This window comes from Perognathus longimembris, unplaced genomic scaffold (genome assembly GCF_023159225.1).
Source record: "Perognathus longimembris pacificus isolate PPM17 unplaced genomic scaffold, ASM2315922v1 HiC_scaffold_5432, whole genome shotgun sequence".
Taxonomy (NCBI): domain Eukaryota; kingdom Metazoa; phylum Chordata; class Mammalia; order Rodentia; family Heteromyidae; genus Perognathus; species Perognathus longimembris.
The window spans coordinates 61,273-74,391 of record NW_025960859.1 but is presented as its reverse complement, the minus strand read 5'-3'; the positions used below and the strand labels follow the sequence as shown (position 1 = coordinate 74,391).

General features: G+C 68.8%; 1 protein-coding gene across 1 annotated transcript; it reads right to left on the bottom strand.

Moving 5' to 3' along the window:
* Positions 1-2,263: 2,263 nt before the first annotated feature.
* On the bottom strand, positions 2,264-12,134 carry LOC125345237 (nascent polypeptide-associated complex subunit alpha, muscle-specific form-like). The gene is made up of 9 exons (XM_048337452.1): positions 11,967-12,134; positions 11,419-11,640; positions 11,076-11,321; positions 10,667-10,863; positions 7,329-7,680; positions 6,414-6,642; positions 5,817-6,061; positions 3,855-3,999; positions 2,264-2,703 (listed from the first exon to the last, which is right to left on the bottom strand). The coding sequence occupies exons 1-9, from the start codon at positions 12,132-12,134 to the stop codon at positions 2,264-2,266; spliced, it is 2,244 nt and encodes a 747-aa protein (XP_048193409.1).
* Positions 12,135-13,119: the final 985 nt, after the last annotated feature.

The following is a 13,119-nucleotide window of genomic DNA, read 5'->3' as shown; positions in this document are numbered from 1 at the left end:
CAGGAGACCTGCCTTGTGTTTGTTTTCGTGTGTTCGGACGGCTCTGTCTTCTTTATGCACGGTGTGTTGAGGGTGCACATCTTGGGGCGGGTGGGGGAAGGGCGGGCAAGGGCGGCCGCGGAGCCCGCTGGGCCCTGGTGAAAGCTGGTGGGTGAAGAGGGGAGGGAGGAGGGGGCGTCCTGGAAGGCGCTGTCCCCTCGGCCGGCCTCCGTGCCTCACCTCTGTAATGACAACCGAGTAAATTCATTTTCGAAAGGCGTGTGGACTAACCAGGTGGAGGGATGCGGCAAGGAGGCCGGGCGGCCAGGCGGGGGCCCTGCGGTGGGGCGGGGGGGGGGGGGCCAGGCCCCCGGGCCGCCCCCTGGGAGTTGCACCCCGATGCCCCGTGTGGCCCCCCGTTCGCCCCCCCCCCCGCGCACCCCGCCCCTCCGGCCTCCGGCCGCCGTCCACTCCGGACGCCCCGTCCGTGAGAGATAATGGTTTAATACGCGATCTGTTTTTTATTTAAAGGGTCGGCAGTAAAACCCAGATCGCATTTCTCACCCGGTGGGTTAAGAAACCGCTTACGCTCATTTCTGCAATGTAAAGCGACACTCTATCAAATCAAACATTTCCAGATGGGCCCGGCCCGGCCCGCGCGCCCGCCAGCCCCGGGCCCCGGAGGGAACGCGGGCCGGGGGCGCCACCTGCCGGCCGGCGCGCGTCAGCGGCACGCGGAGCCCAGAGGGCCGGAGGGCCTGGTCCCCAGAGCCTGGTCCCCAGAGCCTGGTCCCGAGAGCCTGGTCCCCAGAGCCTGGTCCCCAGAGAGCCTGGTCCCGAGAGCCTGGTCCCCAGAGCCTGGTCCCGAGAGCCTGGTCCCGAGAGCCTGGTCCCCAGAGCCTGGTCCCGAGAGCCTGGTCCCGAGAGCCTGGTCCCCAGAGCCTGGTCCCGAGAGCCTGGTCCCCAGAGCCTGGTCCCGAGAGCCTGGTCCCCAGAGCCTGGTCCCCAGAGCCTGGTCCCCAGAGCCTGGTCCCGAGAGCCTGGTCCCCAGAGAGCCTGGTCCCGAGAGCCTGGTCCCCAGAGCCTGGTCCCGAGAGCCTGGTCCCCAGAGCCTGGTCCCGAGAGCCTGGTCCCGAGAGCCTGGTCCCCAGAGCCTGGTCCCCAGAGCCTGGTCCCGAGAGCCTGGTCCCCAGAGAGCCTGGTCCCCAGAGAGCCTGGTCCCGAGAGCCTGGTCCCCAGAGAGCCTGGTCCCCAGAGCCTGGTCCCGAGAGCCTGGTCCCCAGAGCCTGGTCCCGAGAGCCTGGTCCCCAGAGCCTGGTCCCCAGAGCCTGGTCCCGAGAGCCTGGTCCCCAGAGCCTGGTCCCGAGAGCCTGGTCCCGAGAGCCTGGTCCCCGGAGCCTGGTCCCCGGAGCCTGGTCCCCAGAGAGCCTGGTCCCGAGAGCCTGGTCCCCAGAGCCTGGTCCCGAGAGCCTGGTCCCCAGAGCCTGGTCCCGAGAGCCTGGTCCCAGAGCCTGGTCCCCGGAGCCTGGTCCCCGGAGCCTGGTCCCCAGAGAGCCTGGTCCCGAGAGCCTGGTCCCCAGAGCCTGGTCCCGAGAGCCTGGTCCCCAGAGCCTGGTCCCCAGAGCCTGGTCCCCAGAGAGCCTGGTCCCGAGAGCCTGGTCCCCAGAGCCTGGTCCCCAGAGCCTGGTCCCGAGAGCCTGGTCCCCAGAGCCTGGTCCCCAGAGCCTGGTCCCCAGAGAGCCTGGTCCCGAGAGCCTGGTCCCCAGAGCCTGGTCCCCAGAGCCTGGTCCCCAGAGCCTGGTCCCGAGAGCCTGGTCCCCAGAGCCTGGTCCCCAGAGCCTGGTCCCCAGAGCCTGGTCCCCAGAGCCTGGTCGTCCCCCCCCCGCCCCCCCACCACGGCCGCACGGTGACGCGGGAGGCCGAGGACGGCGAGGGGAAGGCCGCCCAGGCGGGAACGTCCACGGGAATCCGATCGCCACCCCACCACCAAAGAGCCGGCGTGGAGCTGCGGCTCGAGGGGGCGGTGCGGGTCCCGAGGGAGAAGGCAGCGAGGGGGCAGGGCCAGGCGGAGGGCAAGCCCCGGCACCTGCACACACACGGAAAGACACTCACAGGCCCAGTGTGAGCCCCTTCCTCGGCCTCCAAGGCAGGTGCCCCGAGGGACGCAGGCACAGTGTGTGAGGTCAGCATGGGGGGGGTCCACCCACAAAGGGCCCTCACTCCCCCCCCACTGACCTGAGCACCAAGAGCACAGACCAGCACAGACACGAGGCAGCCAACAGCCTCACAGCCAGCAAACAGCCCTGGAAGCCCAGCAGCCGCGGCTGGGGTGACGGACGCCTGGTGAGAGGGGGCGCACGGGGGGGGCACTGGGGAGGGCACTGGCGGGGGGCACTGGGGGGTGCTGGGGGGCACTGGTGGGGGGCACTGGGGGGTGCTGGGGGCACTGGGGGGCACTGGTGGGTGGGCACTGGGGGGCACTGGGGGGCACTGGTGGGGGGCACTGGGGGGGCACTGGTGGGTGGGCACTGGGGGGCACTGGGGAGACACTGGGGGGCATGGTGGGGGCACTGGCGGGAAGCACTGGTGGGGCACTGGCAGGGGGCACTGGGGGGGCACTGGGGGCACTGATGGGAGGCACTGGGGGGCACTGGTGGGAGGCACTGGGGGGCACTGGTGGGGGGCACTGGTTGGGGGCACTGGCAGCGGGGCACTTGGGGGGCACTGGGGGGACTGGGGGGGCACTGGGGGGGCACTGGACCTGCCACCATCCCCGGGGCTCGCAGGTGTGTGCCCTAAACTCCTTCCCAGGATTCCCACACCGCGCGCCGTCTTCACTCTGAATTAAACCCAAAGCCAACTTCAAATTTAATAATAGAGTTGTAAACTCTTGAACGTGTGCGGACGGCTGACCCACCCCAGAGAGAGGGAAAGATCTATAAGTAGAGGCCCCAAGAGCAGATTTCAGGATACAGTCCAGAGCGTGGGAATGTCCTATTGTGAGAACTGCCACGTGCCCGCGTGGACAAGGCCGGGGGATGGGGACACGCCCCCTGTGTCTGCGTGGACAGGGCCGGGGGATGGGGGACACGCCCCCTGTGCCCGCGTGGACAGGGATGGGGGGACGGGGACACGCCCCCTGTGTCTGTGTGGACAGGGCCGGGGGACTGACGGGGACACGCCCCCTGTGCCCGCGTGGACAGGGATGGGGGACGGGGACATGGACCTGGCCCCCTGTGCCCGCGTGGACAGGGCCGGGGGACGGGGACACGCCTCTGGCCCCTTCTGAGCACCTGCCCTGCTACTCCTTCTAGAAGGGACCCCACCCCAGCACACAGACGCTCACGGAGGCTACGCGCCTGTACCAACTTGTTTTTTATTGGTGGGGTGGGGGCGTGAACGCTGGGCCTGGGCGCTGTCCCCGAGCTCTTCAGCTCAAGGCCAGAACTCTACCCCGTTGAGCCATAGCATCACTTCCAGTTTTCTGGTTAATTGGAGATAAGAGTCTCACAAGCTTTCCTGTCCAGGCTGGTCTTGAACCGCAACCCTCAGATGTCAGCCTCCTGAGTAGCTAGGGTGACAGTGTGAGCCGCTGACGCCCGGCTCTATACCAATCTCTACGCCATGACAGAACAGGAAACCTGAGGAAAGACAGGAGCCAGCTGGCCAGGGAGAGCGGCCCCTCCGGGGCTTGACACAAAGCACCCCGCCGGCCTTGGGAGGGTCCCAGGGGCTCCACCCAGGACAATGTGATCAGACCCAGGCTGCCCGGATGGCCCCCAAACTATCAACACCACCCTCATCCACGCCACCGGCACCGTCAGTGACATCATCACCACCACCCCCCTCGCCAGCACCATCACCACCATCATCACCGTCACATTCACCAGCAGCATTTCGCCCATAAACCACCACGGCTGACATCTCCCCCATTCGTCCCAGGGCAGAGGCTGGGGACTGGCTGTACATGGCCATCCTGTCACGAGAGTGGGCCTCGGGGGAGCAACGTGGAGGAGACTCCTGCCTCGGAGGAGAGAGCTCGGCAGCACAGCCAGGATGCATCCGGGAGCAGGGAGAAGGGGCTGGGCAGAGCCCACGCTCTTGCTGGAGGGCTTCCTGGAGGGCTTTCTGGAGGGCTTCCTGGAGGGCTTCATGGAGGGCTTCCTGGAGGGATTTCCTGGAGGGGCTTCCTGGTGGGAATCCTGGAGGGCTTCCTGGAAGGATTTCCTAGAGGGGCTTCCTGGATTGGCTCCAGCCCACGGGGACAATCTAGTGATCTTAGGAAGGAGAGACCTGGGACCTCACCTCACAGCCCCTCCGGGGAGAAAAGAAATGAAACCAAGCGGGGCGCCAGTGGCTCACACCTGTCAGCTACTCCGGAGGCTGAGGTCTGAGGATTGCAGTTCAAAGCCAGCCCAGGTAGGAAAATCCCTGAGATTCTTATCTCCAGTGAACCACCAGAAAACTGGAAGTGGCGCTGTGGCTCAAAGTGGTACAGTGCTAGCCTTGAGCTGAAGAGCTCAGGGACAGCACCCAGGCCCCATAACCCGCAAAGGGAGGGAGGGAGGGAGGGAGGGAGGGAGGGAGGGAGGGAGGGAGAAAGGAAGGAAGGAAGGAAGGAAGGAAGGAAGGAAGGAAGGAAGGAAGGAAGGAAGGAAGGAAGGGAGGAAGGAAGGAAGGAAACCCACTGACTCAGGACCAGGCAGGGCTCTGGTGCTGGGCGAGAGGAGTCGGGCTGTGCCCCGCTGGGCGGGGCTGCCCTGCCCGTGCCTGAGCCAGGGAGGGAACTCCCGGGCACGCACGCACTCCCTGAGACCATCCCTCTCCTCTTGCAGTGCAGCGCCGCCGGGAGCGCAGTTTTCCAGGGGACCAGCACTCTGCGGATGTCTTGCAGCTACAGCACGCTTGTGTCGAGTAGCGGCATTTCTACATGGGGGTTTGGCAGTGCCTTGCTCCAAGGTGCCCCTGGAATAGCCCGGGGCTCATCTGGGCCCCCGTGGGGTCATGGGAGCCCTCCCACAGCACATCTAGGCCCTGGCCCTTCCCTGACAGCCAGGCTGGTGTCTGGGGCCCGAGGAGCAAGGCCCAGCTCCCTGCCCCTCTCACGACCAACAGCCCTTGCTTCCTGCACAGCCCCTATTGGCCAACCTCACCACCCCAAAACCCGCCCTTCCCAGCAGCACCCCAGCCCCCCCTCCAAGCCCTTCCCAGAAGGCCCTGGGAGAATGGGCGGCAGCCCCTTGCCTCCCCCCAGTCCTGGTCACCGGAAGTCACCCAGGATCCGCAGAGCAAGGGGGGCGGCTCTCCAGTCTCCACCACAGTGATGACCAGGCCCAGGGCTCTCTGGTTAGGACAGGAGGCCCCCGTACCTCAGAGGCCCCTCAGGGGCTCCGTCCTGGTCACCAGCGGGTCCCTGAAGTTCTCCAGGACCTTCAGTGCACAGCAAACCGGAAGGAGACTCCTTGTCCTTTCTCACCCCAGGCCCTTTGCCCTCATCTCCAGAACTCGATAAGCATTTTCCGGAAGTACGTTCTAGCAGCTCCCTGTGGCCTGGAAGTACCCAGTGGGCGGAAATCACTGGGAAGCCCTGCAGATCCAAGTATAGGGGCGGCAAGGCACTGGGCACTGGAAGAACCTTCCCGCCCAGATGTTGGCCCCAGCTTTCCTCTGTGCAGGAGCTGAGTTGCATCCAACGCTGTACCACGAGGCAGGCGGGTAGCAGGACACGGGCTCGGCCAGTGCCTGGGACTGGAATGTCTTCTGGACCCGCTCCCCCGGCTGCTGTGAGCGCCCCTCACAGCGAGCCACAGAGGAGAGGCCAGGTGGAGGCCCAGCACCTGCGCGACCTGCGCGAGCTCAGCCCCGCCCGCGGCCGGCAGAGGGACGCGACCCCGCCACCGCTTCCGGGCCTCGCGGCCTTCTCGGGTGGTTTCTCCTCGTGGCTGGGATTCCCAGGCCCCGGTGATCCGGCGGGGACCTAGCCTTGGGCTGGGCTGCTGGGACGGGACCAGGGTCCCTCGGTGGCCCCCTCCACGGTAGGCTGACCTGACGGGCGAAGGCCGAGCTCGGAGCTGTGGGCTCTCTGGGCAGGTGGGGTCACAGAGGAGGTGGGCAGTGCGGGAGGGGCGTCGGGCCCGGCCCCTTCCCTCCCACCCCAGCCTGGCGAGCACCCAAAGCCTGGGCAGAAAAAGGCGGCCCTGTCGTCCTTTCTCCCTTGCCCTTCCTGGGTAGAGGGGGACCGCGGCCTCGGGGACCAGGGCAGCTGCTGGGTGTGGCCAGGTGGAGAGGGAGGGAGATGGGTGTCTTGAGGGCAGGAAAGCAGGGGTGGAGCCCAGAGGGTCCCGGCCTCCTCCCTCCAGCAGAGGCGGCCCGGGCGGCGGGAGGAAGGAGGCCTGGGGCCCGGAAGAGGGACCCCCACCTCTTCCCCTCCGCACCCCGAGCAGAGTCCAGCTGTTCCAGCAGTCCCGGGCCCACAACCGCTGGCAGGGAGGACGAGCTGAGACCCTGGGCCTGGAGGAGGGCGCTCGGCTGCCCGGGGGCTGGGCCACCTCCGTGGAAGCAGAGGCGGCCCGTTGCGCCCTCCCGCGGGTCCTGGGGAGGAGCCGCGTCCTCCTCGGCCCTCCAAGCTGGCAGACAGGACAGCCGTGCACCCCTGGGCACGGCCTGTGGGACCCCAAGACCAGAGGGGGGGCCGAGCAGAGCCTCGTGGGCCAGAGGGTCTGCCCTGAGGAGGGGGAGTCCAGGAGCCTGGGCCTCCTTCCTCCCTCCTGCCCCAAGCCAGGGCTGGCTCCCCACCTGGCCCGCGAGGTCCCCGTCTGGAATCTTCCGTGTCCTCCTCCGGCCCTGCCACGCTAACTGCTACCGCCGCGGGCTCAGAAATGGAGCCGTCAGGCTGGGAATGTGGCCTGGAGGTAGAGCGCTCGCCTGGCATGCATGAAGCCCTGGGTTCGATTCCTCCGCACCACATATATAGAAAAGGCAGGAAGTGGCGCTGTGGCTCAAGTGGCAGAGTGCTAGCCTTGAGCAAAGAGAAGCTAGGGACAGTGCTCAGGCCCTGAGTCCAAGCCCAGGACTGGCAACAAAAGAAATGGAGCGGTCAGCCCCTCAGCCCGGGGCAGGACGGGCTGTGACCTCCTCTCCACCCCCACCGCCACAGAGTGGCTGACCACAGTGCCAGCATCACCCACGGAAGCCGCCCCGGGCACGCCTGTCCTTCCCAATGCGGGGTGCGCACGCCTGCTTTCTACTCCACGGGGCAGAGGCCACCCCCACCTCCAGGGCCTGGGGGGGGCGGTCCACAGCTGGCCAGGCTAAGGCGAGATCCCTGCCCTCCAGCCCGCCCTTCTAGCCGGCTGTCGGAGGGGCTCCGTGCCCCGGGCTGTCCCCGTGGCCCGCGGGGCCGGCTCTCGGAGGGGCTCCGTGCTCCGGGCTGTCCCTGTGGCCCGCGGGGCCGGCTCTCGGAGGGGCTCCGGGCTCCGGGCTGTCCCCGTGGCCCGCGGGGCCGGCTCTCGGAGGGGCTCCGGGCTCCGGGCTGTCCCCGTGGCCCGCGGGGCCGGCTCTCGGAGGGGCTCCGGGCTCCGGGCTGTCCCCGTGGCCCGCGGGGCCGGCTCTCGGAGGGGCTCTGGGCTCCGGGCTGTCCCCGTGGCCCGCGGGGCCGGCTCTCGGAGGGGCTCCGGGCTCCGGCCTCTGTCGATGAGCGCCCTGCACACCCCAGTGAGCTCTGTCAAAATGTTTTTAGCGCCGGTTCTGCTTTAGCCCCCCGGGGTCCCGGCGCGCACTAATCTTTAGAAAGGTTAATTTATTCATAGGGGTTTTGACAGAGATGTATGGTGCCGTGCGCCTGGCCCCGCCCGGGGGAGCGCCGGCGTGTGCAGGGGGGTGGCGAGCGGGCCAGGCCGCCTCCATCAGGGGCCCGGCCCTCCCCTCCACTGCCCTGGGACCCCACCCCTCTGCCCCGCCGAGCCTGCGGCCCCCCCGTCCCCCCAAGCGCCCCGGCCCCCGGAACCACAAGCCAGGCGGAGGAAGTCAGAGTCTGGCCCAACCCCAGCCCTGCGCAGGGCCGGCGCCCCCGACCAGGGACGCCGGCCACAAGGCAGGTGGCCGTGGCCCCGGCCTTCCTTCCGATGACCCGAGAGCCGCAGAGAACCCCCCTTCCCGAGCAGCCCCCCGCCAGGGTCCAGAGGCCGCCCGCGGAGCTGAGCACACGTCTCTAGGCCTGTGGTTCCGGGGACGGAGGGGCGCGGGAGGCACCCCAGAGCGGGGCTCCGGAGCCTGCGGGGGCAGGGCACGCCCGCGGAGCCTCGGGTCACCCCGAAGGCCGGTCCAGCGGCGCCCGGCCACCCCGGAACGCACGCGGCCAGGGCCGCACCGGGCTCCGGGCAGAGCTGGAGCCTCGTGGGCGACTCCGGCCCAGGTCCTCCCCGCCTGCAGATGAGGCCCCGCCGGGCGAGCCCACCAACGGCGTGGGGCGAACCCCAAGCCCCACAGGGCCGGCGCCACACCCCAAGTCTAGAGGGTGGCCGCGCCCCTGCCGCTTTCCCCGGGACCATTTGCACGGCCGAGGCCTCACCTGCCCAGAGGAGCCCGCCACCCCCACCCCGCCCCCGCCCCCCGCCTGGCCCGCCCGCCCGCGTCCTTGAAACGCTCAGGGCCCGGGCCTGGAGGGATGGGAGACAGATGCGGAGTCCCGCGCCGCATAAACAGGGCCCGGGAGGGCGGGATTGGGTTACACCGGTGAAACATCGTAAAATAAATACGAAGCCGGTTGGTCTACCTCAGGTAAATTAGCCTGATTCGAGCTGTCAGCTTTAGGAAAAGTCTAAATAAACAGCGCTCGCCGCGTCTTCCTGGCAGGGGCGAGGATGAGGCGCCCCGCCAGGCGGGGGACCCCGCGGAAGGCCCCGCGCCCCGCCGAGGGCCCTGGGTCGTGCCGGTGCCCCCCCCCGCGGCGGTCTTGGTGGGGCTGGCGGGGGGGGGGTCCCCGCAGAGCCGCAGCCCCCTTCCACCGCCCTGCCCACGCGCCACGCGGCACCAGCTCCCGCCATGGTGGCCTGGTGGGTCAGTGCCGGGCCCGGCAAGGCCCTCCCAGTCCCGGGACGGGCGGGAGTGCCGGGCACCTCCTGCGGGGCGACTGTCGGAGGCCTCTGGTGGAAATGGCCTCGACCGGCACACTGGCCCTGGAGGCCGGCGGGGGGGCGGGGGGCTCTGAAGAGAGGAGGCTCCCTGCCGCCCCAACCCCTGCAGAACCGCCCCCCCACCGACTGGCAAAAGCTGAGGATGCGAAGAGGTCAGCTGACGCAGCTGGCCCCTCTCACACCCCTCACCCACCCCTCCGCAGGGCCCCAAGCCCAGTGTGAGGGCAGACGTGGGGCAGTCGGAGGGGCGGGAGGAGGCTCCGGGGCTGCAGGGGGAAGCGGCTCCATCCGCAAGGTCATGGAAAGCCATCCAAGTCTGCGCAAGCTGGGGGGACGTCGGCGGCTGGAATCTGCAGCCCCCGGCCCCGGAGGAGGGCCCGGCCCCCAGGAAGGAGGGGCGGGGAGCGCGCGGGAGAGGCCCGTGCCCGGGAGCCCCAGGGCCGCGGTACCACCACAGCCGCGTCCTTCAAATCAGCCTCCCCTAGCCCAGTGCAGTAGCTCACGCCCGTAACCTCAGCCACTCAGGAGGCTGAGATCAAAGCCCGCCTGGGCAGAAACAGCGCGTGAGACTTATCTCAAATCAACCACCAAAGTCCCAGAGTGGCTCAAGTGGTAGAATGCCAGCCTGGAGCACAAAAGCTGAGGGTCACACCCAGGCTCTGAGTTCAAGCCTCAGTGCCGGCATTTAAAAAAAATGTTTTGTTTAATCAATCTTCAATCGACTGCCCTCTTCACAGCCGCTACCCCAGAGGCCCCTCGATTTCCCCTTTGCTGCTTCTTGCTGTACCATTCGTGTCCTTGCTGCTGGTCACAGATTTCCCCAAAACTTTGGGAGAGGCAAGTATGGCAGCGCGCATCAGTAATAGCAGCCCTCAGGACTCTAGGAGAAAGGATCCCGAGTGTGAAGCTCACCTAGGCTACGTGGCAAAATCTTGTCTGGGAAAACGGAAAGGAGCTGAGCGCCGTGGCCTGCGCCTGCCACCCCGGCTGCTTAGGAGGCAGGACTCAAGGGGATCCAGTTCAAAGCCAGGCACGGGAACGGAGGGGCAAAGGAAGCGCTAGTTCAGCAGTGACACCCACTGGACACTATGCTGGACGTGAGCCATACACCTTGGGGGGAGGGGCCAGGAGGGAGAAAACTGGGGGGAAACGAGGGAAGAAGCGACACCGTTCAGAAAGACTTGTACTCAGCCCCGACTTAGGTAACCGTAACCCTTCTGCTCATCGCCCCTACGATGAAAATGAAAATAAAAACAAAGCCAGCCTGGGCAACAAGCTAGCGCCACCTCCCTATCTCCATCAAGAAGGCAGCCTCGGGCCGTGCACCCACATTCCAGAGACACTGGAGGCTCCAAGGAGGAAGCACGAAACCTGCGGCGAGGGCAAAAATGCACCCTGAAAACATAATTAAAGCAAAAGAAGGCTGGGGGTGCGGTAGAGAGCCCGCCTAGCAAGCACGCGCGCCGGGAGCCACAGCCCGCGTGGCCCAAAGGAAGGCTCTCGGGAGAACCGGAGGGCACGGATAGGCAGCGGAAAAGGGGACAGGGCCGCACCAGGACGCGGAGCTGACCCCGGGGACAGGGCCACACCAGGACGCGGAGCTGACCCCGGGACAGGGCCACACCAGGACGCAGAGCTGACCCCGGGGACAGGGCGTCACCAGGACGCGGAGCTGACCCCGGGGACAGGGCCGCACCAGGACGTGGAGCTGACCCCGGGGACACAGCCACACCAGGACGCGGAGCTGACCCTGGGACAGGGCCTCACCAGGACGCGGAGCTGACCCCAGGGCAGGGCCACACCAGGACGCGGAGCTGACCCCGGGGACAGGGCGTCACCAGGACGCGGAGCTGACCCCGGGACAGGGCGTCACCAGGACGCGGAGCTGACCCGGGGACACAGCCACACCAGGACACCAGAGCTGACCCCGGGGACAGGGCGTCACCAGGACGCGGAGCTGACCCCGGGACAGGGCATCACCAGGACGCGGAGCTGACCCCGGGACAGGGCCACACCAGGACGCGGAGCTGACCCCGGGGACAGGGCCACACCAGGACGCGGAGCTGACCCCGGGGACAGGGCGTCACCAGGACACCAGAGCTGACCCCGGGGACAGGGCGGCACCAGGACGCGGAGCTGACCCCGGGGACACAGCCGCCCCAGGACGCGGAGCTGACCCCGGGGACAGGGCTGCACCAGGACGCGGAGCTGACCCCGGGGACAGGGCGTCACCAGGACACCAGAGCTGACCCCGGGGACAGGGCGGCACCAGGACGCGGAGCTGACCCCGGGGACACGGCCTCACCAGGACGCGGAGCTGACCCCGGGGACAGGGCGTCACCAGGACGCGGAGCTGACCCCGGGGACACAGCCGCACCAGGATGCGGAGCTGACCCCGGGACAGGGCGGTTGGGGGGCTGGAAGTCAGCGATGGCTCCGTCCGCGTCTGTCTGTGGGTGCTCCCGGGCACCCTAGGAGGGGCCACCCGCAGCTCTCCATGTATGCGGTGGGCACCTCGCAGCCCCTTCTACGGAAGCCAGCAGATCCCTGGTGGGTCGCCTTCCTCTAAGACCCGCCGAGGGCCGTGTCACCTGACGTCACTCCCCACCGCCCGCCCCGTCTCCGGGAAGCACGGCGTGAGGCGGTGGCCATGCCCCCTCCATGGGCCATTAGCCGTCACTGCGGGGCCCGGGCCACCCCCAGGTGGGGAGCCGGGTCTCAGGGCTGCTCTCGCTAAGGAGCTGATCGTTACTGCGCGGCTTTCGGGCACAGCCGCTGCAGGCCGGGTGAGCTCTTGGCTTGGCCTTGGATGAGCAGAACCTAAAACGGAGCGCCCCGATTGCCCTCCCAGACGGTCACGCGGCATGGCACAAAGGAGACGCCCGCGCCCCGACGCGCTGGGGGCTTGACACCTCCAGGCGGAGCCGGGCGCCGGCCAGAGCCCACGCTGCCGGGCGGCGGGGGGCCCTGCGCCTCCCGCTCCTTCCCGAGAGGGGAGCAACGTCCTTGCCCTTTGGACATCAGGCCCGGGCCGCGGAGGGGCGGACACACTGCATCCACGGTGAGCCCACAGGAGAGGCTGTTTGCCCTGCGCACAGATAAACACGGGGGGGCGGGGGCTCCCCCAGACTCCCTGCTGTGCCCCCCTCCCTGCACGGGGCTGGGCCTCGGCAGCGGGGAGTCTGCCCACTGGGCAGAGGGGCTGACGTCTAGAGGACAAGGCCAGCCAGGCCCTCGCAGAGGCTGTTCCAGGGCTGCAGGACGGGGCCCCCGCCCCAGCGGCCAGCTCCGGAGTCCCACACCCAGGCGCGGCCGGCCGGCCTGGGGCCCCTCCGCCCTCCCCTAACTCAGCTCCGCCTTCGTGCCGACCCGGAAGGGGAGCTGGCGGCGATGTCCCTCACCCGGGGCCCCACCGGCGCCACCGCCCCTGAGCGAGAGCCACGTTCTGCCTTGGGGGGGCTGCGGGCTGGGCCTGACTCCAGACACACCCGGCTCATCAGTGGCCGTCCACAGACCGGACGCCCAGGGAGGCCACCGGGCCCCCCCTCGCCTTTCTGGGAACCCCCTCCAAGGAGAGTTACCCCGGCCCTCATGAGCCCCGGCCCCCCAGTTCTGAGGCCCAGCCCATCCTGCCCCGAGCACGGCCCCCTCCCGCGGCCCTGGCCCCTCAGCCTGCCCCGCCCGGCTGGCTGTGCTGGGAGGAAATCTGGGGTCAGCCACCTTGCGCTCATCCCGGACAGCGCGGGCCCGGACGGAAGCCCGGCCCCCGGGGGCAGGTGACCGGCTGGACCTCCCCAGCTGGGGGCCAGCCACTCCCACAGGGGGTCACAGGTGGGGAGGGTCACAGGCCCAGCGCCCGCCCGCCTGCCCCAGCCCCCAGGTCTCGCTCCGCGGTGAGCGCCCCCCGGTGCTCTTCCCGCGGTCGGAGCCGAGGCCGGGCCCTCCCGGGCGTCCAGAAGCTCGGGCCGCTCCGTGCCCCGGCTCGGAGCTGGACGGGAGGCGGCAG